Source organism: Glycine soja, chromosome 3 (genome assembly GCF_004193775.1).
Source record: "Glycine soja cultivar W05 chromosome 3, ASM419377v2, whole genome shotgun sequence".
NCBI classification, from domain to species: domain Eukaryota; kingdom Viridiplantae; phylum Streptophyta; class Magnoliopsida; order Fabales; family Fabaceae; genus Glycine; species Glycine soja.
The window spans coordinates 8,743,432-8,766,850 of NC_041004.1; the positions used below are offsets into that span (position 1 = coordinate 8,743,432).

A 23,419-nucleotide genomic window follows, 5' to 3' on the forward strand; every position below is an offset into this window, starting at 1 on the left:
CCTATAATGAAATACTGCAAATAAGTTCACATGGTACAAAACGAAAAATTGAATGAGAATTCAGCCACCTTATGACAAGCGTTTGGGCCATATCTCTAAACAAAGAATTCAGAGACTTGTGTTGGATGAAATTCTTGACCCTTTGGATTTATCAGACCTTGAGGTCTGTATTGAATGCATAAAGGGAAAATGAACAAACATAAGGAAATTAGGTACCGAAAGAGCTAAAGACGTCTTGGAACTAGTGCATACAACCATTTGTGGTCCTTTTCCTTCAACTTCTTGGAATGGACAACAATATTTCATTTGTGGTCCTTTTCCTACAACTTCTTGGAAAGGCCAAGCATTAAACATTTGCACATTTGGGGTTGTCCAGCTAAGGCACGGCCTTATAGGCCATATGAAAGAAAGCTGGACTCAAGAATAATTAGCTGCTATTTTGTTGGCTATGTTGAACTCTCTCGGGGCTATAAATTTTACAATCCCACCTTAAGATCTTTTTTCGAGACAGAAAATGTGAGATTTCTTGAGGAAGTTGAGTTTGGGAAGCAAGAGAACATAAGGAATATTGTCTTTGAGGAAGAACCTATTATTTACAGTGATTAAGTCCTCATACCTATTACTGTTCAAGACACAACTCCAGTAATAGAAGACAATGTTCAAACTATTGACATTGTTCCAAAACAAGACAACAATGAGGTTCTCCCTCAAATACCTTTAGAGCAACCTCAACAACCTCAAGAAGTGTCATTAAGGAGATCCATTAGAGAGAGAAGAAGTAAATCTCAAATGATCATATTATATTTCTCCAAGAACATAAGGATGGTGTTGGTTTAACAGAGGATGATCCAACCAACTTTTGTCAAGCTATGCACAGCTCTAACTCTCAAAATTGGATTGATGCCATGAAGGATGAGATGAAGTCTGTGAATGACGATGAATTTTGGAATCCAGTCAAATTTCCTGAAGGTGTGAAACCTATTGGTTGTAAATGGATATTTAAAATCAAGAAGGATTCAAAGGGTAATATCGAGAGAAATAAGGCTTGTCTAGTTGCTAAAGGCTTTACTCAGAAGGAAGGCATTGACTATAAAGAAACCTTTTCTCTAGTATCTTTAAAGGATTCTTTTGGTTAAATTGTGTAATTTTAAGAAAATTTGTGTAATTTTAAGACCTCCCATTTATTATATTAAATTGTCTTGTATTTTTAGTTAAATTGATTGAAATAACATGTTGCCAAAGTAACCTCTGTTGCGTAAATTTATTTGATTGAATTTACATGGATGTTGCATGAAATTATTCATGTGAATTATGCTCGGCCCAAAGGAAGACACAATTTGACAGAATAATTACATGCTTGTAATGGTAAACATGTGGTGATTATAAATAGTGTGATTTTCCATGTGAATAATAAAATGTTCAAAGACAATCATTATTTGTCTGGAATAATCTTCATATAAGTTTTCCATGTGAGCAATAGAGTGTCCAAAGACAACCTTTGTTTGATAGGACTTATCACCAATGTTTGATCAATGCATTGAGAGTACCACTTGCAGTTAGTCTTTTTCAATCCAAAGATTGAGGATTAATGGTGCGCTAGATATCTTGTTTGGGTCTTGAAATTTACCATAAAGATTATTTGTGCATTGCATGTTTATTGCTCTCTTCTTTAATTGTTGTTGTTGTTACTACTATGGTTTAAATTACTTATATTATGTGAATCCCAAATCTGCATGTGTAAAATTTAGAGTTTGAAAAGGGAGTCCTAAGGTGATATATGAGTAATCTTGGTATGTAACACTAGAAGCAGTAAAGCGCATTATGCGTTAATTGAAGAGAACAATAAACTACGTGATTTCATATCAAAAGTCTAGAAGTTTAGAGATCATTGGATATTCTGACTTCGATTTTTCAGAATGTCTTAATAGCAATCACTCTACATAAGGATCCACATTTAACCATGTTGGTGGAGTTAATATTTTGCTATGAGACATCATACTAGAATTTTTGATTGCTAAATTATTATAACCGATTTGCCTGTTGTCGCCAACATTAAGTAGCCATCAGGTGTTTATTGAGACAATATCTTAGCAGTCTTATTAAGGATTCAACCAAATAAAAGTTTGTTGACATAAAATATTTGGTTGTTAAATAAAGAATCTATAAAATATAGATTTGTATAGAACATATAGGAACTCATTCCATGCTAACTGATCCACTTATTAAAGGTATGATACTAAAGTTTTTTTTTATGAACACACTGCTCATATGGGTGTAATTCCTGATAGTACCTTAGTTTAGTGGGAGTCTTACTCATGTTCTATATCTTACGGTTTACAAACATTTTGTTATTTGGATTTTCTGCAGAAATAAAGTTGAAGTTTATCATTTCATTATAAGTTTGTTTGTGTGCAATTTGTATTGCATTTTGGATTGATCTCTATAAAGAATAAAGTTTGGACTAATTGGAAATAGACATGATTAAGATCACATTGTATGTAATTTCCATGTCGCTTATCCATATTTGATCTATGTCATCGAGTATGAGTAACAGTGGTGATCATTGTGGCTTAGTCAAGCTAAATTGTGATGAAAACTGCAGTAGTTTTCTGTTGCTATATGAGATGGACCAGATTGTATAAAAGAAGTCTAAAAGTAAATAACATACGGTTGCGCGCCTAAAAAACTTTGTGATATAAATGTCTAAGGTTAATATGAAGCTCAAGTGGGAGATTGTTAGGAATTTTATAATTCCTAATTAATTAATATGGGCTACATATTATATTATAACATCTATATTAGTTATTTATATTTAAATGAGTTCAATATAAAGTGATATATTTAAGTGAGTCCGTTAATCTGTCAGAAAAATTGATATAGGCTTCATAAGCGGAAACCAGTTTGACCCATTAGATTATTATTTTGGCCCTCTATTATTTAGCTTCAATTTGATCCCTTATTTTATATATTAGATTTATTTTAATCCCTTATTTTTATGGGATCCCGGTCCCGTCATCTTACTTACTACCTAGACTATATATCTCACTTGTAGGGATATGTTTCGTTTATAAGAGAGGCTTGGAGCTTACTCATTTTTATAGGGACATTAAGGGGATACGTAACCAAGCATCCTTATTTTTTTCTATACACTAAAAAGTTTGGAAGACTTGGTTTTCGAGCTCATAGGAATGTTATTTTTTAAAAATATGTATTAGTTTTGATGATAATTAAGTTTCGTAAAACAAATCTAACTCATGACCATTTTTAATGGAATATCTTTTTTTAATCAAATTTTTTCTGGTTACAAACTTTGAATTCAACTAAGATGTTACTTAAAAAGATTAAGTCTGATATCATCATTTAGACCAATGACTTGTCGTAAAAGATCCTTAGTTTAGTCTTAATAAATAAAAGAGAGATATTTAAGTTATATTACCGTAGAGGATAAGTTTTCTATAATAAGAATTGAAACCACTTGGGTTGGGCTAATATGAACGGCATTCAAATAAAATAAAACAAAGTTTGCAACAAACATAAAAAATAGTGTAGAAACTTCGTCATCAGGCATGAAAATCAACTTGATGATGTACTAATGGGAGATTTTGTTATTATGTGAATAATAAATAAAGATTTGGTTATATGTAATAAATAAATCAACTTAATAAATATACTCTTTATGATCGATCTTTCTAGAGATACAAGAATTTGTCAAATATCATCACTCTTATTTTTCATAATGGCAACGCCATCTATAAGAAATGGTTGTTAAATTACAATGAAAATTTCAATCAGATCCACAACTTTATCTTTTATACCTAAATGACATCATCTAATCAAATGATGATAAGATTATTTTATTTATGTAAATTTGGAATTCAAAGCGGTGACAATTACACTCTATTCTTGACAAAATTAATTGGAAAGAAACATCATAAGTGACATGATATCTTAATTCATTTCTTGTACTATTTTAAAATTGGGATGAAATCATTCAAATGAAAACTTGTAATGCAAGTTAGCAAATGAATGGTTGTGCTATATTAAATGACTATTAGAAGAGTTGAAGCATTAAAAATTAGGTTATTATTTTGGCCCTCTATTGTTTAGCTTCAATTTGATCCCTTATTTTATATATTAGATTTATTTTAGTCCCTTATTTTTAAAATTTTTAATTAGTTCAATATTTTTCAAAATAAATTCAATTTGATCACTTTTTTTTTAAATATTCAGAGGTGATGGATGAAAAATAAAATCAAATTGAACTTATCTTAAAAAAAATAAAGAATGGACCTTTTAAAACTAAAGAGAGCAAATTGAACCTATAAATAGTAATTAAATCTAAAAATTAAAAGGATGAAATAGGAAAATTAATTTAAATTTTATTAAAAATACGACAATACAAGTGGATAGGATTGAAGAATGAAGAATCAACACCTCTTCAATCAGCACAAATTAATAAACTCAATGGGCGAGTATGGAAAGCACTTGATGCATTACCTAGTCCAAACTGATCACGGACAAACAATAAAATAAACAAAAAAACCCACACAAATCAACACATCATTCACACGCGGCAATGGAGGACGAAGAAGTTTTGCTTCTTCTTTTATTGTTTCCTTGTTTTTTATTCATATACTTTTTGCTCCATGCTCGAAGTTGGCCTTTTGTAGCTAGTAATAACGTTGGGATGGCCTCGTGGCATACAGAGAATAGTTACGCGATTCTACACTCCTAATCATAAGATCCAACAGCTGTTGGTTACTGACGTATTGCGATATTGAATACGCAATTTCACTCCGAATTGCGGAACTCACTCTCCTTTCGTAGTTATAACTAGAGATGCCTCCTGTGGATGCTAAACGGTTTGAGGTGGAGTTGGAGACTTGGGATGCCAAAAGCAAAGACACCGTATGTCTGTGTGAAACCCTGCGGATAACCAAATTGATAATTAAACCAATTATAAATTGTTAAGCGTGTAAAACTAAAACCACGTCCGAGACATGAAACCAAAACACTAGTTGGAGTGGATGCATACGGTTTTTCACTCCGAAGGATGGAGCCTCCCGTGGATTCTAAAAGCCAATCCACTACTTCGCTAAAGGTTCGGGATGAACTGCTATGCGCTTTTTCACTCCGAACGATGGAGCCTCCCGTGGATGCTAAAACCGAATTCACTTTTTCGCTATAGGTTCGGGATGAACTGCTATGCGCTTTATCATTCACCACGGCTCTTCTATCACGACGAGTCGAGCTGTGTCCATACGTAGAAGAATCTCTAGGCATAGCGGACCGGGATGACACACTAAAGCTGATGGAACTTTGCCGGGGATGATGACCCTAAGGAGGTTGAGATTACTTGGTTTTCGTTTTTGAACTAGGTAGTTCTTTTCAGAGACTGAGTGTATTTGAGAATATATAAAGAGAGGAGAGAGAAAATCGGCATAATAAGTTGAAGAAAGCCAAATTAAGGAATAAAGATCTACCAAGAAAGTTTCATGTAAAATAAGAAAATAATTAAACAAAAACATTCCAAGACCTTCTGAATTGTAAATATTGAATGGAAATTATAGTATTTGGAACCCGGCCCTGTTGCTTTTCCAAGTATTTACTAGCTTTTCAATAAGCTTGACTTCTCTTTTATTAATTGTTTAATTGTTATTTTTCATTACGATTAATGACTTTTCAAAGCAAGAGAAAGCTTGTTGGGTACGCCTTAATTAATTTTATTATCGTTGTTACTTTTTTATACTACCATGTTGCAAATGGATATTTTCCAAATATTTACTAGCTTTTCAATAAGCTTAATTTCTTCTCTTAGACTGTTGATGACGTCTATCTTGAAACAGTTTACTAAAAATATCTTAGATTAATTATTATCATAGTGAATATATATATATATATATATATATATATATATATATATATATATTATCTATAAAAGAGAACCCTCTGAAAATTCCTAAAATATCCTTGTCTAAGATTGTGACAGCTGTTTATTTCTTTGATTTTTTGGTCTTTTAGCCCTTTCATTTTCCACTCTCCTGCTTCTTACATGTGTCTGATTTTCCAAACTCCACTTGCTCACCTATTTTGGATACGTGTTTTGCTTTTTTTTCAATAGCAACACGTGTTTTGCTTTTTTTCCAAAACAACAACACGTCTTCTTTTTCTTAAAGCACTAAAACAGCTTTTAATTCCTTCATTTCACACTTTCGTGCAGTCTCCCCCCCCTATTTTGTTACCCTCTTGAGTTTCTTCCTCATTCACTGAACTTTCTATCTATTTATACAAACAAGGCCCTGACTACCTTTTTCTCTGTCCTGTTGACACCTGTCCACTGTCTATTCTCTGTCCTGTTGACACCTGTCCAGTTATAGGCCTTCTTTTATGCTTCTTCTTTGCTCATTTTGTTCATTGCCGTGTTTTATGCTTCTTCTTTCCTCATTCCCGTGTGTTGCCACCTGTCCAATAATAAACCCTCTTTTATGCTTCTTTGCTCTTCAGCCTGTGTGTTGCCACCTGTCCATTAAAAAACCCTTTTTTATGCTTCTTTGTTGATTGCTCACTTCAGTCCACGTGTCCTGTCCCTTTGTTTATGTTCATCCTGTCCCTTTTTGCTTCTTCCCTTTTCTGCTTTCCATTTTTTCCCATTTCTTCTTTTCGCATTTCCTGTGCTCACTCCGTTCACTATTTCTCTCATTTGCGCTTGCTTTCTAAACTTTTGGTTTGTGTTGCATTTGCTTATTTTTTTCGGTTATGTGTTCATTGTCAGTTTACCTTTTTTCGGTTTCCTTTGGACTGAAGTGCTAAAAACATGCATGAGCTTTGCCTGATTCTGATTTACATTGCTATTGTTTATGCCTTTCTGCTCGTTTTGATGCCTACAACTGTTTCTATTTTGTTTTTTTTACACGTTTGCATGCATGTGTTCGTTTTGGCCTTTATGTTCATTTGCATGCATGTGTTAAAAAACATTTACCTTTGTGTTTGTTTTTTATGTGTATTGTTTTGGACTCTTCATTTTCCTTCATGTTTAAAGCTTTGCCTTTGTAGTTGGTTTTTTTTGTGTATATTTGCTTTGTACTGAAAAAAAAACATACTTGAGCTTTGTCTCATTTTGATTGTCATTTACTTTCGTTGTATTTGGTTGTATATTGCTTTGGACTGAAAACAAATGTTGTCTCATTTTGATTTTTTTTTTGGACTAAAAACAAATGTAACCTTTGTCTCATCGTCACTCTCATTTTGATTAGTACTGTTTGACTTCTTCTATATCCAATCGTGAAGCTGTCATTTGATTCTTCTTTTTCCAGGTTTGTGTATGGTTATTGTGTTTCTGTCCGTTTTCATTGCTGTGTTAAAATCTTTTATTACTTTTGTATTTGATTTTTTTTATTTCCTCTGTTTTTGTCCATTTTTTTCCTGTTACCCTTTACCTTTTTGTTGGGCTTTACTGATCTGTGTTGCTATTTTCTTCTCTTATATGCAGGTTTCTATTTTCGTCCAACTTCTTTTGCCGGATTGCTCCTGTTTGCCACTGTTTGCAAAACCAAAAAGGTTTGCTAATGTCTGTTGTTGTTTTGTTCTTACCACGTTTTGAGTTATGCATTTCTGTTTGGCGGGGTTTTTTGCAATGACAAAAATGTTTTCAATGTTGGTATTGTCCCAACTATTTGTTCCTGTTGAATGTGATTCCTATTTTCTTTGTATTAGTCTCTCTTTTTGTGATTTGCAATGGTCTTTATTATCTGTGTTGTAGTGATGTCTCGCAAAGAAAATCTGATATCTAAGTTACACACCAGAAAAGGAACATGGAAAATAGTTGTGCGTATCACTGATCTTTGGCAAGCTCGAAAGCAAAATAGTAAACAAACAATTGAGATGGTGTTGATGGACCAAACGGTTATTGTTGTGTTCTTTCTGATTGTTGTTATTACTAATTTGTATTGTATGTCATGTCACTTCATTTTATGGTTTAAGTGTTTCAGGGTTCAAAAATTGGAGCTACTCTCTGGCAAGAACTCTTCACTGAATTACGGGACAAGTTACAGTGTGGTTCTTCGTATTTGATTCAGAATCTGAGGATTGTTGACAACCAATCTGAATACAGAGTCAGCCCAGCTCCATATTTGGTTTATTTCCTAAAAACTACATCTGTCAAGGAAATCCACTGTCCAGAAATTCCTTCTAATATTTATCTCATAACTCCTTTTACTGATATAATCTTTGGCCTCGCACAACGCCATACTTTAGTGGGTCAGTTTGTTTAGTTTTTTGTTTAACCAACAATTTTATATGCATCTTTGTGTCAGACTAACATTTGTCTTGCCTGACCATGTTTGACAAGATATTGTTGGTGTGGTTGCTGATCTAATCGATGTTAAGACAGTTAATCCCCCTCACAGGATGACAGTCAGGCTCAGGGATAACAGGTATTCAAATCTCCTAATTTTACATATACACACACACACACACACACACACACACACACACACACACATATATAATACATATATATATATATATATATATATATATATATATATGTTCACACACTAACCAAATCAGACGATTGCAGTTTGTCCTTATTATTTTATATGATGATATATGATACGATGAATGGGTTAACAACAACTAACATACTGATTGTGATTGTTTGGTCATAGTAACTGCGACATTCTAATAACTGTTTGGGAGGACTATGCTATTCAGCTACATGATGCTATTGACAAAAACCTTCTGCTTCAGGAACCATTGGTTGTTATGTTGACCCTAGGTAAAATCAAGGATGCTACAGGTGTGTCTGGTGTTGGTTAGTCTTTATTATGTAGATTGATTTACTTTGGGTGATAAATATGTATGTTGTTGATGATATTGATGGATATCATTCCAGACAAGTATCCCCTAAGCGTGCAGAATATCAAATTTGGATCTAAATTGTATGTCAACGCTGATATTACAGAGATACACGAATTTCGTCAAAGGTTTGTCATTAAATTTACATTTTAACAGTGTTGGCATACTGCAGCGTTTATGTTTTTTAGTTCCTTTGCATTTTTTATACGCTTTAATGGTCGAACTCTAATTTTTTATATTGTTGTCCATTCAGTTTGTCTGCCCCATTTTATTTTGGTGGGATAATCAATGATAAAGATGGTTCTCAGTCCCAATCTAGCCAGAGTAATGTGGTGGAAAATTTTCTGTAGAATGCTCAGGTGGTCAGTATAGGTGAAATCAACAATCTCAGACAGTTTAATAGTTGAACAATGCTTTCGTTAATATGGGCTCTACCACATGTTTGTTTCCTCATCTATTATTCACCATGTTACATGATTGTTACTGCTTAACTGTTGGAACAGTTGACGAAATCATTATTGATGCTCCATGGAGTTATGATAGTTGTCCTAACTGTACAACCACATTAGATCCATCAAAAGGTGGCTCAGCTTGCCATTCTTGCCGTACCAGTGTGATCGATACAGTTCCACGGTTAGCCATGATCATTTTTTGTACTGATTATTTATTTACATGCTTTGTTGTTTTAGCAAATTTCTCTGAAATTTCTATGGATGTCAAGGTATAAATTAAATGTTAGGATGGAGCATAATGGGGACAAAGGAAACTTCCTTCTCTGGAATGCAACATGTATCAAGCTGTTTGGTAAGATTGCTGAAGAATGTCGAGATGAGTTGATAGCGGTATGTTCTACACAATAGAACCATAGATTAAATAATGATTCTGTGATTTGTCATTGATACCATTTATTTCACCTGTCTAGGTTGGGGATGATATTAAAGTGTTTCCAACGTGTGTTGATGAAATCCTGTCGAAAACTTGGGCTGTCAGATTTAAGTTCCGTTCACAATTACGCCAATCATTTGTGTTGGATGTGAGTAAAGAACTCCATCATATTCAATCATTGATAGCCACCCTTGGGTTGAAGGTAATAACTAAATAAGTTTATCACAGTATAAGGTCAACAACAATAAATGGTGTTTCTCCTGTGTTAATATTTTTCATGCAGGAACAATCAAGTAAGGGAAAAGGAATAACTGTTGAGCCAGAAAGTTCACCACCAATTTTTGTTCCCACGGTGGGTCTTTTGTTTCAATATTGCATCATGCCAAATATTTACTTATGATATTGTTCTTAATATATATATTGATAAATGTGTTCACAATCATCGTTGTCACAGTCTTCTGATTACGATCCTGGAAACTCTACCTGTTTAATTCCAACCAAAAGGATTAGTTGTCAGCAAATCAGTTCTGATTTCGATTCTGATGAGCATGCAGAGTATCAGTTATCAACTAACAAACATATCAAAGCTGAGTAATTAGGACTTTCACAATCCTGTGGCTTCAGCTTCTATGTTTTGTTTAACATCAATTTGATCGTATTGAATCTGCTTACTGAGTAGATATGACAATATATTTTGTGTGGTGCACCATCATTTCATAGCAAATGATGTATAAACAATCGAATATCAAATATATATGATATATGATAATATTTGATTAAACTTTAACTTTTCATTGGTATTCATCCGTCTTATACTCTTTACTATCATGAATACCATCACAATTATTAATTAAATGAATAACATACAACCATATCAATTAAGTATTCAAATTGCGATACGATAGCATATAAATCGATTGGGTTTGCTTTATTTGCATGTTACTAAGTCAAGTTTGACTGTATGACGAACAAAATACTTGGTTTCATGCAATAAACTGCTGTTGTATTTTATCAGTTAGCTTTAAATCATCTATGAGGAGCAATCAACTTTAAATTCTTACAATCAATTAATTTTAAGATTTTAAAGATGAGACAAAAAAATTTAACTTATGTCATTTAATGGTTTAATTTATTTATTCTTATATTCGTATTTATTTATGTTTTTATATAAAATTATATATAACAGGCAAGGGATAACACTTATAACAGTGTTTCGTTCCTTTTTCAAGTATATAACAGGGTTTGTTTTTTGCTTTCAAATATGTTGGCATATTACACTGGAATTAGTATTATTATATATTCATATATGATTTTAAATTTTAATTCAATTAGTATTAGTATTACTATTAATATTATTATTATTACTACTTTAATAATTATAATAAATAGTACTAATTATATTATAATAATATTATTATTTTTAAAAAATTAACCCATGCTTAATGTATCCCAGACTTCCATAATTTATTATTATTTATACATTATTATTCATATATACAATATTCAATACACTGATTTTTTGAATACTTTACAATTATTATTATTTTGTTACTGACCTCATTATCTGCAAATGCATTTAATGTGTGCAGCTATAAAAATATATGGTATGATTGTTCTATGTTTTATAGGCGGCTATTTTTTGGAATGCCACGCTCAATGCCTCAATGCATTTAATGGAACACATATAAATACACGTTTACCAGCAACACTGACTAAGCTTCATGGGTTAGCTGGATTCACCAACTCTACTAACTTATTTCCCTCATTCGACGACCTTTGTCAATTCCCCATTGATGTCAATCAATCAATATCAATATCAATATCAATATTAATACTATGAAAACAATTGTTAAAAAACTTTTGTTACTTCCGATTCATCTGGCAATGCCCCATTTATTTTCCAACATTTTGTTTCCTCCCTCATAAAAAATTACATGTTTACAACTTCAATAAGAAAAACGATGATCATAAATGTTCACACAACAGAGAATTTGCAAACCTAACATTTTAGAGCAGCAGATCATTCGTACTGCACTAAACCATTGAGTATGAAATTTAATGCGTGTTCGAATACAAATTTTTCTATTGTTTTATGTTGTTCTGCTTTTTCTATTGCAAATACATATCCCTTTACTCGCTGAAGCAAATGCAAATAACTATAATGTTGGTATCATTTTAAAGTCAGCCTACTACAACAACTTATTTAACTCAGTTTCAACATTTGATTTTCCTGTTGTTTGGCAATTATAAGCCAGTTGTTGCAGAAATCGAACTACTCATGGACATATATGCTGAACGAAGGAAGCGTAGGAAAACTATTTTACAAGAACGAAAAAGACAACGTTCAGCTACTAATGGTAATACTTAATACAAATTTGTAATTTGTAATTTGTAATTCATTTATAGATTATTATTATTCTTCATATCATCACATTAATATTATATTATACTTACAAAAACTATTGTTATAGACAACTTACAGTGTATCTCACAATGTAGTCCAACCATTAACCATAATAATAACCCTACTACAAGCTTCCAATCTACACCACCATCACACGGGACTTTATCTATAAATGATTCTGAACGTTACTCAAAAAGACATACAGTCAATGTTTCTTGCATCCAGAGAAATTTGATGTCATCTTTTGAGCATAAAAAAAATAGAACAACTGCTTCTACATCCACATGCCAAGGTAGTAATCCTTATTCCAATATGACACAGTCAGACATTCATAGAGGTAATTTTTATTGTTATGCTATTATCAAATATCTACATGCACACATTTTATTTATTATTACATCCTTTTCAAAGTTTGTTCTACAGTCAACTTATATATAGAATGCCAAATTGTCTGTTTATTATGCAGATAAACATGAGAGAGCAACTAACACTACACAGCATAATCAATTTGTCGCCCATGATAGCTCACATTCCACCGATAATGATGTAAATATGACACAAGAAAAGATCAATATAAGTATTTAGCAACTTATTTAACACAATTTTAATGTTTGATTTTGGTGTTGTTTGGCAATTATAAGGCAGTTGTTGCAGAAATCAAACTACTCATGGACAAATATGCTGAAAGAAGGAAGCGTAGGCAAAGTATTTTACAAGAACGGAAAAAACAACGTTCAGCTACTAATGGTAGTACTTAATACAGATTTCTAATTTGTAATTTGTAATACACTTATACATTATTATTGTTCATATCATATTAATATTATATTATACTTACAAAAACTATTGTTATAGAAAACTTGCAGTCTAACTCACAATGTAGTGCAACCATTAACGATAATAATAACCCCGCTACAAGCTTCCAATGTACACCACCATCACACAAAACTTTATTTATGAATGATTCTAGACATTGCTCAAAAAGACATACAATCAATGTTTCTTCCATCCAGAGAAATTTGATGTCATCTTATGACAATCAAAAAGATATAACAACTGCTTCTACATCCACATGCCAAGCCAGTAATACTTATTCCAATATGACACAGTTGGACATTCACAGAGGTAATTTTTATTGTTATGCTATTATCAAATATCTACATGCACACATTTTATTTACTATTACATTCTTTTCAGATTTTGTTCTACAGTCAACTTATATATAGAATGTCAAATTGGCTGTTTATTATCCAGATGAACATCAGACACCAATTAACACTACACAGGATGATTAATTTGTCGGCGATGACAACTCAGATTCCACTGATGATGATGTAAATATGACACAGGAAAACATTGATATAGGTATTTATCCATCATTTATATTTTTTTATATTCTGTTTCTTCGATGATCAAATAAATAAATCAAATATTTTCGGCTGATGTGTGTTATACCATATCAATATGCATAGAATACTCATTAAATGACCCAACAATAGATGATCTTGATGATTATGATGAACAGACCTTTCTATCTGCCTCATCTGTATACCAAAATACAGGTTTGATCTTCCAACTATAAAATATATTCAAATGTGTTTGATATATTTAATTATTATTCATCCCTTATTTATAGGTGGTACTTACATTGATATCAGAGATCCTGTATGAGAATGCCCACATTGTAAGGCTATGATGTGGTATGATGAGAGGATAAATAAAGACAAACAAACAAACAAACCAAGGTTTTCATTATGTTGTTCTGATGGAAAAATACAATTGCCTCTGTTGCATGAACCACCCCATCCATTAAATCACTTACTTTTCAATAACCAGGATCCTAAAGCTAAGAATTTCCAGCAGTACATACAAATATATAATCTAATGTTTGCCTTTACATCTCCCGGTATCAAATTTGACAAATCCTATAACACTGGAAAAGGACCTCCAACTTTCCGTATACATGGACAAACACATCATCTTATTGGAAGCCTCCTCCCTATGCCTAATAACCCACCTAAGTTTGCACAACTATATATTTATGATACAGACAATGAGATCATCAACAAACTTTCACAAAACCCGTTAGTATTCATACTTATGTCACACATGTAAAAAATTACATATTCAAATAGCTGTGTATACTGTTCTGGCTAATTTTTTATTTACAGGATGCATGATATGCTTGATGAACAGATTATCATTGCAATCAAAGACATGCTTGATCATCACAATCACTATGCTCAAAGGTTTCGAATGGCAAGGGACAAATTGCATTCTACTGCAGCTCCAGACCTGAAGATGAAACTCATTAGTCAAAGACAAACAGACGGAAGGTTGTATAACTTACCAACTACCACTGAAGTTGCTGCCTTGATTGTTGGTGATGAACACTCAGCTGATAAAAGAGATATTATAATAGAAAAACAATTCGTACTTCTGAAGAGAATACATGAACTTCATCCGGCATATTTGCCTTTGCAATATCCACTTTTATACCCAAAAGGAGAAGATGGTTACAGACTAAATATACCTCACAAAGATCATGCCAATATACATGCTGCAAAGAGGAAACAAGTCACATTGCACGAATATTTTTGTTACCGCCTACAGTCAAGAACAAATGAAGCACAGACTATACTTCATTCCAGAAGATTATTTCGGCAATGGATTGTTGATGGATATTGTATGATTGAGTCTCAAAAACTAAACTATGTCAAAAAACATCAACAACAACTCAGGGTTGACAAATACATCAATTTAACTGGCTCTAATGATCATTTTGAAACACTTGGTAGGGACAGAGGAAAGAGAATCATACTACCAAGTAGTTTTGTTGGTAGTCAAAGATATATGGAGCAACTGTATTTTGATGGCATGGCAATTTGTGGACATCTTGGATTTCCTGACTTATTCTTAACAATGACATGTAATCCAACATGGCCAGAAATACAACGTAAGGTCACACAATCCAATCTGACCCCTAATAATTGCCCTGATATTATCACACGAGTTTTCAAAATAAAACTCAATCAATTAATGAATGACTTAAAACATGGCAATATCTTTGGCAACATTATTGGATGTAAGTAATAAAAAATTCTATGACTTTTTCCCTACTTTCTAAATTGATGTTTATAATATCACTGATGCAAGTTTATTACAAATATTTATACAATTGAGTGACAAAAAAGAGGATTGCCACATGCCCACATTTTAATTTTTCTGCACCCTTCAAACAAGTTACCAAACCCACACGATATTGATCAAATGATTTCAGCAGAAATACCTGACAAACAGACCCAGGCACAATTATTTGAAATTGTGTCCAACCATATGATGCATGGACCATGTGGGTTTGCAAATAAAAAATCACCATGTATGGTCAATGGAAAGTGCATTAGATGTTTTCAAAAAAAATTCCATGGAGCAACAATTGTTGACCAGGATGGATTCCCAGTTTATAGGAGAAGAAATGATAGACGTACAGTAATGAAAAGTGGAATTGAACTAGATAACATATTTGTTGTACCATACAATCCACAACTCTTATTAAAGTATAAAACACACTTAAACATGGAATGGTGTAATCAAAGTACATCCATTAAATATTTGTTCAAATACATCAACAAAGGTTCTGACCGTATCACAGCTTTTCTTGGAAATCAAGATGAAATTAAGCAATATCTCGATTGCAGGTATCCTTCTATTCTCACCTGATTCAATTAACAAAATCATTTAACATAAATTAATTTATTTGATGTGATATGTTTAACTCAAACTTACCAATATTTGATTCTATCTTCAACAATATATGTGTGCTGCTTGAATCATTAGATATGTATCTCCCCCAGAAGCATGTTGGAAAATTTTTGCATTCCCAATGCATGTGCGTTCCCCGGCAGTGGAGCGGCTATATTTCCACCTTGAAAATCAACAACATGTTTACTGGACAGATGATCAACAAATAGGTGAAGTCCTATCAAAAAACACAATCAAAGAATCCATGTTCACAGCCTGGATGCATTCTAACAAAATATGTTCTTATGGACGGGATCTTACATATCATCAATATATCTCAAGATTTGTTTATGTCGCCCGCAAAAGATGCTGGCAACCAAGAAAACAAGGGAATACAATAGGCAGACTCATATGGGTCCCACCTTCAGCTGGTGAACTGTTTTACCTTAGAGTGATGCTATCCACTGCCAAAGGTGCACAGTCTTACAATGACATCAGAACAGTCAATGGTCTGGTATATCCTACATTTAGGGAACCATGTTTTGCAAAATTCTTTCTAGGTAATGATCAAGAATTTATTAGTGCTTTACGGGAAGCTAATAATTGGGGTACTGCACACTACCTAAGAAAATTATTTGTCAAGCTTTTATTTATGAACACCATGGACAAACCAGAATATGTTTGGCAACAGACATGGCAATGGATGGCAGATGATATCATATTCAATCATAGAAAACAAGGTGATTTTATATATTCTAAATAAATATTGTTTACTCATAATCATTATGTTTATTATTTTACTAATCACAGGTATTCGCCTTACTGAAAAGGAAATAATTCATTTATGCTTAATTGAGATTGAGAATATGCTACAAGCCAACATAAGGAGCTTGCGAGATTTTTCATCCATGCCATACCCAATAGGATATGCATGAAACAAACATCATAATAATCTGATCCATAATGAAATGGCATATGACAAACAAATGCTAGCAGAACAATATAACACGCCATACCAATTGCTCACAGTTATTCACAAATTATGACACATTTGATATAGCAACTCCTTAATCACAATAGTATATATTACTATTTGTTAATATGTGAATATATAATTACAGATGAGCAAAAAACTATTGTCGATACCATTATGTCTGTGGTTAACACTCAATCAGCTGCAGTTTACTTTCTCTATGGATATGGTGGAACTGGCAAAACATTTGTTTGGACAACCTTATCATCTGGTATACGCTCCAATGGTGGAATTGTTTGTACAGTTGCTTCAAGTGGAATTGCTTCATTACTATTGCCTGGTGGTCGGACCGCACATTCCAAATTTGCTATACCAGTCCCTGCAACAAAAAATTCAACATGCAATATTCATCAAGGCAGTGAGTTAGCTGAATTATTAAAGGTTACAAAACTAATAGTTTGGGATGAAGCACCAATGTGTCACAAATTTGCATTTGAGGCACTAGATAAAAGTCTTAAAGACATCATGCAAAACAATCTTCCTTTTGGTGGAATTGCTTCATTACTATTGCCTGGTGGTCAGACCGCACATTCCAAATTTGCTATACCAGTCCCTGCAACAGAAAATTCAACATGCAATATTCATCAAGGCAGTGAGTTAGCTGAATTATTAAAGGTTACAAAACTAATAGTCTGGGATGAAGCACCAATGTGTCACAAATTTTCATTTGAGGCACTAGATAAAAGTCTTAAAGACATCATGCAAAACAATCTGCCTTTTGGAGGGAAAATTATCGTTTTTGGTGGAGATTTCCGACAGATCTTGCCAATTGTTCCAAAAGGTAATCGCTCAGACATCATCCATGCAACTATAAATGCATCATACATTTGGGACCATTGCCAAATTCTTAAACTTACAAAAAACATGAGATTGCTATCAAATGCTCTCCAACAGCCCAACAATGAAGAACTCAAACAATTTTCACTTTGGCTACTTGACATAGGAGATGGGAAAAATTGGATAATATAATGACGGATTTTCAGAAATCACTATTCCAGATGAGTTTCTTATAAAAAAATTATGATGATCCTATTCATGCTATTGTTGAAGCCACCTATCCCAGCTTGATAGATAACTACAGTGACACAGATTACTTGCAAAAAAGAGTTGTTCTTGCCTCTAAAAAAGAAATTGTTGACAAAATAAATGATTATGTCCTATCACTTATACCCAATAACGAAAAAGAGCATTGTAGCGCAGATAATATTGATAAATCAGATGAATTGCTCAATCCTGCTTTCGCATTATTGCCACCTGAATTTCTGTATTCATTGCAAACATCAGGTATACCTAATCATAAATTAAAACTCAAGGTTGGAACTCCAATCATGCTAATACGAAATCTCGACCAGACTGATGGCCTGTGCAATGGAACTAGGCTCATTATCACCAAACTCGGATCTAATGTGATTGGGGCTGAAGTAATTACTGGGCCTAATTCAGGAAATAGGACATACATACCCAGAATAAATATGTCTCCTTCTGAATCTCCATGGCCATTCAAACTTATAAGGAGACAGTTTCCATTCATAGTTTCTTATGCTATGACTATAAACAAATCTCAGGGACAATCATTACACCACATAGGATTGTATTTGCCACACCCAGTTTTTAGTCATGGCCAACTATATGTTGCACTCTCAAGGGTTAAAAGCAAAGATGAACTTCATATTCTCATTCATGACAATGACGGTAATCCAAAAAATATTACCACTAATGTTGTTTACAATGAAGTCTTTGCCAATTTATAAACAAGTATCCTTCCATCATACAATACAATTATGATGTCGCATCAATTACACCTTTCTGTTTGTTTGTTTTATTCAGTCTGACATATAACACATGTACTATGTATGTTGTTGCATTCCAAAATTGTTATACTGACTTCGGGGAATTCAATGCAACTTCAACAAATATATTTAATTCTACAAATATTATCTGAAAATTTATATTACATGGTCAATATCAAATTGTTTATTTCATGGTAATTTATTTATATAACTGCAAATCATACAATTATTTACGAAATACACGTATAAATCCATATTATGGTTGATTAAATTGAAATCCTTTTTTATTTAATGTGATTTAACGAAAATGTTTTCCAACTACCTGGACCACCCCTGCATATTTTGTATTCGTGCTTACACTCCTATACGATTGGTTTTTACACTTCCACTTAGTCTACAAATAAGTCCAACTTCAATCCTTTAATATTTAATATGAATGATATGATATGATTTAATTTAATGAAAATGTTTTCAAAGTCCCTAGGGTCCTGGACCAACCATCCACAGTTTGTATTCGTGCTTCCATCCTATACCATTACCTTTTGAACTTCCACTTAGTCTACAAATAAATTCAACTTATATTCACTGCCAAATTAAAATTACACCAACGAATCCGTATTCCTAATAAATACACTGCACAATTGCTGCTCAACCCTTACTTTTCCCGATACGTAGATACTTCCTACACGCTTAATATCCTGCTTACTCTGCTATTAGATTGCCTTCTGAACTTCCACTTTGTCTAAAAAAAAAACTGCTTTCCCATCCCACATAAAACTTACACCACTAAGGCACCATCGTAATAAATGCACTAAGACAATTAGTGCAGTTGTATCTCCCTATACTACATCAAATGTAATCATTATCGGGAGACGTCAGTGTTGTATAGGGTTGTGACTCTTCACAACTCTTTTTTGCATCTTTCAACAACAAAGAGTCACCATTTAATTTGTTAATTAAATCAGTCATTATATCGATATAACACCACTGCCACTTACAACACTTCTATACACATATATCTATCTATACTACACTTCCTATTCATCTTCTTCGCATCCTGCCAAACCAAACTAGACTCCCTATTCATCTTCTTTGCATCCTTATGGCCACTTCCGCATCACGCTCCACTATTGTAATTTATTTCCTCTTCTTCTCATTTTCATCTTTCTTATATCAGTTTCCTCTATTCCTTTGGTTACTTAATATTTTCACATTATTCGTATAGTTCCCATGCAATGCAATGGACAACATAAGATTCACCGCACCCTTCAAAGTTCAGAAGGTAACATTTCACATAAAAAATCGTTTTCTACTTAACTGCATTTCCATTTTTTTTCAACTGCCTCACCTTACTTTCTTTGCCTACAGAACCTTCTCCAAGTTCCTTTCTCTTATCACAGACAATGGCTCCGGAACTACCCCAAATATGTTTTATTCCACTGCGATGGCGAGATACATTTCATTCGGGTAAGAACACATGGTACTAATTGCTTTTTTGCTGACGGCTTGAATGATTTTAGAAAGGCACACAACCTCAACGAAAGCATCATTCTACGTTTGGTTGCTGGTGACAAAAATACCACTTTCACCGTTTATATTGACGGACCTACACACCACCACTCCAGCCTAAAGCCCATCATATATAGAAGAAGATACATTTTCACAGCTGATATACTATAGTAGAACCTGCCTTTGGTGCGTTATACTACACTTTTTTCAATCTATCATAGTTTGTCGTTTCCTCATCAATTTGTTTAATCATCCTTTGTTTTGATGATACAGACACTTCCTGCAGCAGCTTCCAAATTTGTCTATGGCTCAAAAAAAAGTATTACCATCCACCACGGACTTCCAAAATCCACCAAATGGCCACTCAGCATCCACAATGACATGCCAGCTATTACAGAACCATGGTTCAACCTGATTCATGAAAAAAATTTAAGACCCGGAGATGAGGTAGCTTTTTACTACCGTTTTCATGAGCATGCATGGGAACTGCTCATCAGGAAAACCATCGAATGGGACAACAGCAACATCGACCTTGACTTTGACGAATAAGTTCTTTTATATTCATCTTTATTTTTTAAAAAGTTTAATATTTTGTGGTTTTTGTTTCCTGCTACTACCAGACAATTTCTTCACTATAACTGCACGATTCCTATCTTAATATTAACAATATTTACGTTCTCTTAATTTTTCTCAGCGCTCTGTTTGTCTTTTGATATTTATATTGATTTTGCGACCTTTGTCTTCCAAATTACGTTGAAGCACATACCTTTTGTTGGTATTTATACGAAAAAAGCGATAGGTCAATATTGGCTTCTAAATTAGATTAAATGATGAAATAAAATGATCATTTAAGTTTAAATTATATTATTCCATAATAATATAATGGTTGGAATTTCTGTTTCAAAAAAATGGTTGCAATTAGTAAAACTGTTTTGATCAAAAGTGTAGCCGCAGGATTAAACCTTCTATTTGTATGCTGCTGCCATTCGTTGTCTCTTTACCTTTTTCGGTTTCCTTTGCACTGAAGCACTGAAAACATGTGTCAGCTTTGTCTGATTTCGTTTTCATATACACTACTCTTTCTATTATGTTTTTTTTTGCACATTTGTATGTGGTCCGTTTTCAGCTTTATACGAAAAACCGGATAGCTCAATACTGCCACCACCTGTAACACATAACTAAAATTGTTCTAAAACATTATTTTTTATACATGATTAGATTTTTTTTTCTGAATTAAATTAAAATTTATTTAGGATCAGAATTAAATACTATTATTTATAGAGATAACAAAATTATTTAACATAACAACAAATTATTTGTATAGACTGAAACATTTTTTAAAACAAAGACTAAAACATAGTTTTTTTTATAAGTCTAAATTATCTTTTATAATCAAAATATTACTTTCATATGCCCACTAAACATTTTTTAAAACAAACACTACAAAATTATTTTAAAAATTTAGTCCCTCTTCACAATTAAATACATCTAAAATATTGTTTTTCCAGAAAAACAAAATATTTTTTAATTTATTTCCTATGTTTCTTTTATATAATTTAAATCAATTTTAAAATATTTTCAACACAATCAACTCTTCATACAAATTATCTTTATGTTATTATATACAAACATCATGCTGACAAATAATATTTATGTCACTTATAGTAAAATTATACAAACAGCACCCTGACAAATATTATTTATTCACTTACAGTCTAATGATACAAACAACACTCTGACAAATAGTATTTATGTCACTTATAGTAAAATACCGACCCGTGCATCGCACGGGCTCTCCACTAGTTTGTGAATATTTTTGCATTTTTATCGTACTATGTTTGCCAAGTTTTTGTTTTTGTTTTGTTTTAACGTGTTTGTGAGTTTTCTAACATTTTTCCCTTCCTTAATGGTGTTTTATTTTGTCTGCAGAAAAGATGCAGGGTATCACGTGCATGGATGCTGCCCTGGACGCAATGCGTCCACTTGGATTTAGGACACAACTGATTCTACGAACGGTTAATGAGCTTCTCGATGTTGGTTTTCTCTTCTCCGAATAGTTAAAGCAAAACAAGTGCTAAATATTTTGTTTTCATAATTTTGGTTTACTTTTTAACATGTGGTGTGGGGGCTTCTTCAGGTGTATGGTGGAAATCAAGGATGGTGCTTTATTGAAGAGGCCTATTACAAGCTCCTAATGGAGGCCAGTCGCTGCCATTGTTTTTACCGTTAAGAAGAAATTTAGTCACTCCGGTTCCGATAAGCCTGCTCCAGTTCTCGGTCCCCCTGGCGCCGTTGACCAAAAATACTGCAGTGCACTCAAAACCGCAATGCAATTCTTCGATGTTTAGAAATGTATTCATTCTTTAACCTTCTCTTCTTTTACGTCCTTTTCCCCGTTCTTTTCATTTCAATATTTCACAATGTGGCTCAATACATATTTATCAAGGCATTTATTTTATTTCCCCTGAAATATGGTATGCTAATGCTTTAATGGTTAATTGATTAATGTCATTCAGCTGGGAGGTTAGTTGACAGTAAAATATCTTGGAGAGGGAATTCGGCTCTTAAGGATGGGAGCCAAGCGAAGTTGGATCTATCAAAAGGGATGTATGATGCTAGGGATAACATGAAGTTTGGTTTTCCGATGGCTTTTATGGCCACAGTGCTGTCTTGGTCCATTCTGGAATATGGAGATCAAATGGATCACGTTGGCCAGTTAGACGCCGCTCAGGATTCGCTCAAGTGGATCACTGATTTTCTCATCAATGCTCACCCTTCTGAGAATGTTCTTTATATTCAGGTTATTGTGTTTTTCAGCTTTCGTTTCATGCCTCATTTCTGTGCAAGTTGGCCAATGTGCATCTGTGCATGCATTAGTTTATTATCTTTTGTCTTCTTACAAGGACATGGACACTCTTACTACTTAATGATTATTGGAATGTTCTTTATGGTTAAACTGTAGGATTTGACTTTGATCCATCTATAGTGCAAGAGATTTTACACAATCAGTGAATTATATGATGCCACCTGTTTGAAAAACAATTAAATGCTTTAGCAAGCAGTGTAAAGTATTTATTAGTTACGACAATTATGCAGCGTACTGTGGTTTCCTTACAGTGAAAATCTGTTACATTGACAGCTAATCAAATTTAAAATTAGATCTATATTGTTGTTCTTCCTATTTGTAAGGTTATTGGTATG

The 23,419-nt window shown here is 33.1% G+C and overlaps 2 protein-coding genes, 2 long non-coding RNA genes and 1 pseudogene across 4 annotated transcripts; 4 read left to right on the top strand and 1 right to left on the bottom strand.

Annotated features, from left to right (window-relative positions):
• Window positions 1–4,354: 4,354 nt before the first annotated feature.
• On the bottom strand, window positions 4,355–5,535 carry LOC114406134. Its single transcript, XM_028368721.1, has 2 exons — window positions 5,036–5,535; window positions 4,355–4,926 (listed from the first exon to the last, which is right to left on the bottom strand). Exons 1-2 carry the CDS (start codon window positions 5,281–5,283, stop codon window positions 4,671–4,673), a joined length of 504 nt encoding a protein of 167 aa, XP_028224522.1. The 5' UTR covers window positions 5,284–5,535; the 3' UTR covers window positions 4,355–4,670.
• A 512-nt stretch (window positions 5,536–6,047) lies between these two features.
• On the top strand, window positions 6,048–8,130 carry LOC114406136. Its single transcript, XR_003665383.1, has 3 exons — window positions 6,048–7,313; window positions 7,490–7,557; window positions 7,760–8,130. It is a non-coding gene; the product is annotated as an uncharacterized LOC114406136 (long non-coding RNA).
• Window positions 8,131–9,215: 1,085 nt separating this feature from the next.
• On the top strand, window positions 9,216–15,348 carry LOC114406135. The gene is made up of 13 exons (XM_028368722.1): window positions 9,216–9,228; window positions 9,360–9,489; window positions 9,578–9,698; window positions 9,779–9,943; window positions 10,025–10,093; window positions 11,993–12,098; window positions 12,213–12,482; window positions 12,612–12,691; window positions 12,787–12,892; window positions 13,001–13,270; window positions 13,400–13,510; window positions 13,618–13,707; window positions 14,317–15,348. Exons 3-11 carry the CDS (start codon window positions 9,597–9,599, stop codon window positions 13,438–13,440), a joined length of 1,209 nt encoding a protein of 402 aa, XP_028224523.1. The 5' UTR covers window positions 9,216–9,228; window positions 9,360–9,489; window positions 9,578–9,596; the 3' UTR covers window positions 13,441–13,510; window positions 13,618–13,707; window positions 14,317–15,348.
• A 1,762-nt stretch (window positions 15,349–17,110) lies between these two features.
• LOC114405403 lies at window positions 17,111–18,670 on the top strand (annotated as a pseudogene).
• A 3,367-nt stretch (window positions 18,671–22,037) lies between these two features.
• LOC114405406 lies at window positions 22,038–23,340 on the top strand. Its single transcript, XR_003665198.1, has 3 exons — window positions 22,038–22,251; window positions 22,356–22,570; window positions 22,735–23,340. It is a non-coding gene; the product is annotated as an uncharacterized LOC114405406 (long non-coding RNA).
• The last annotated feature ends 79 nt before the right edge of the window (window positions 23,341–23,419 follow it).

Coding starts and splice junctions, on each gene's coding strand:
- LOC114406135 (XM_028368722.1), top strand. CDS start 9,597: ATGGAGCATAATGGGGACAAAGGAAACTTCCTTCTCTGGAATGCAACA. Junction 9,699..9,778: donor GTCGAGATGAGTTGATAGCG/GTATGTTCTACA, acceptor TCACCTGTCTAG/GTTGGGGATGATATTAAAGT. Junction 12,692..12,786: donor CACATTCCACCGATAATGAT/GTAAATATGACA, acceptor GGCAATTATAAG/GCAGTTGTTGCAGAAATCAA.
- LOC114406134 (XM_028368721.1), bottom strand. CDS start 5,283: ATGCCTAGAGATTCTTCTACGTATGGACACAGCTCGACTCGTCGTGAT. Junction 4,927..5,035: donor ATCCTTCGGAGTGAAAAACC/GTATGCATCCAC, acceptor GGTTATCCGCAG/GGTTTCACACAGACATACGG.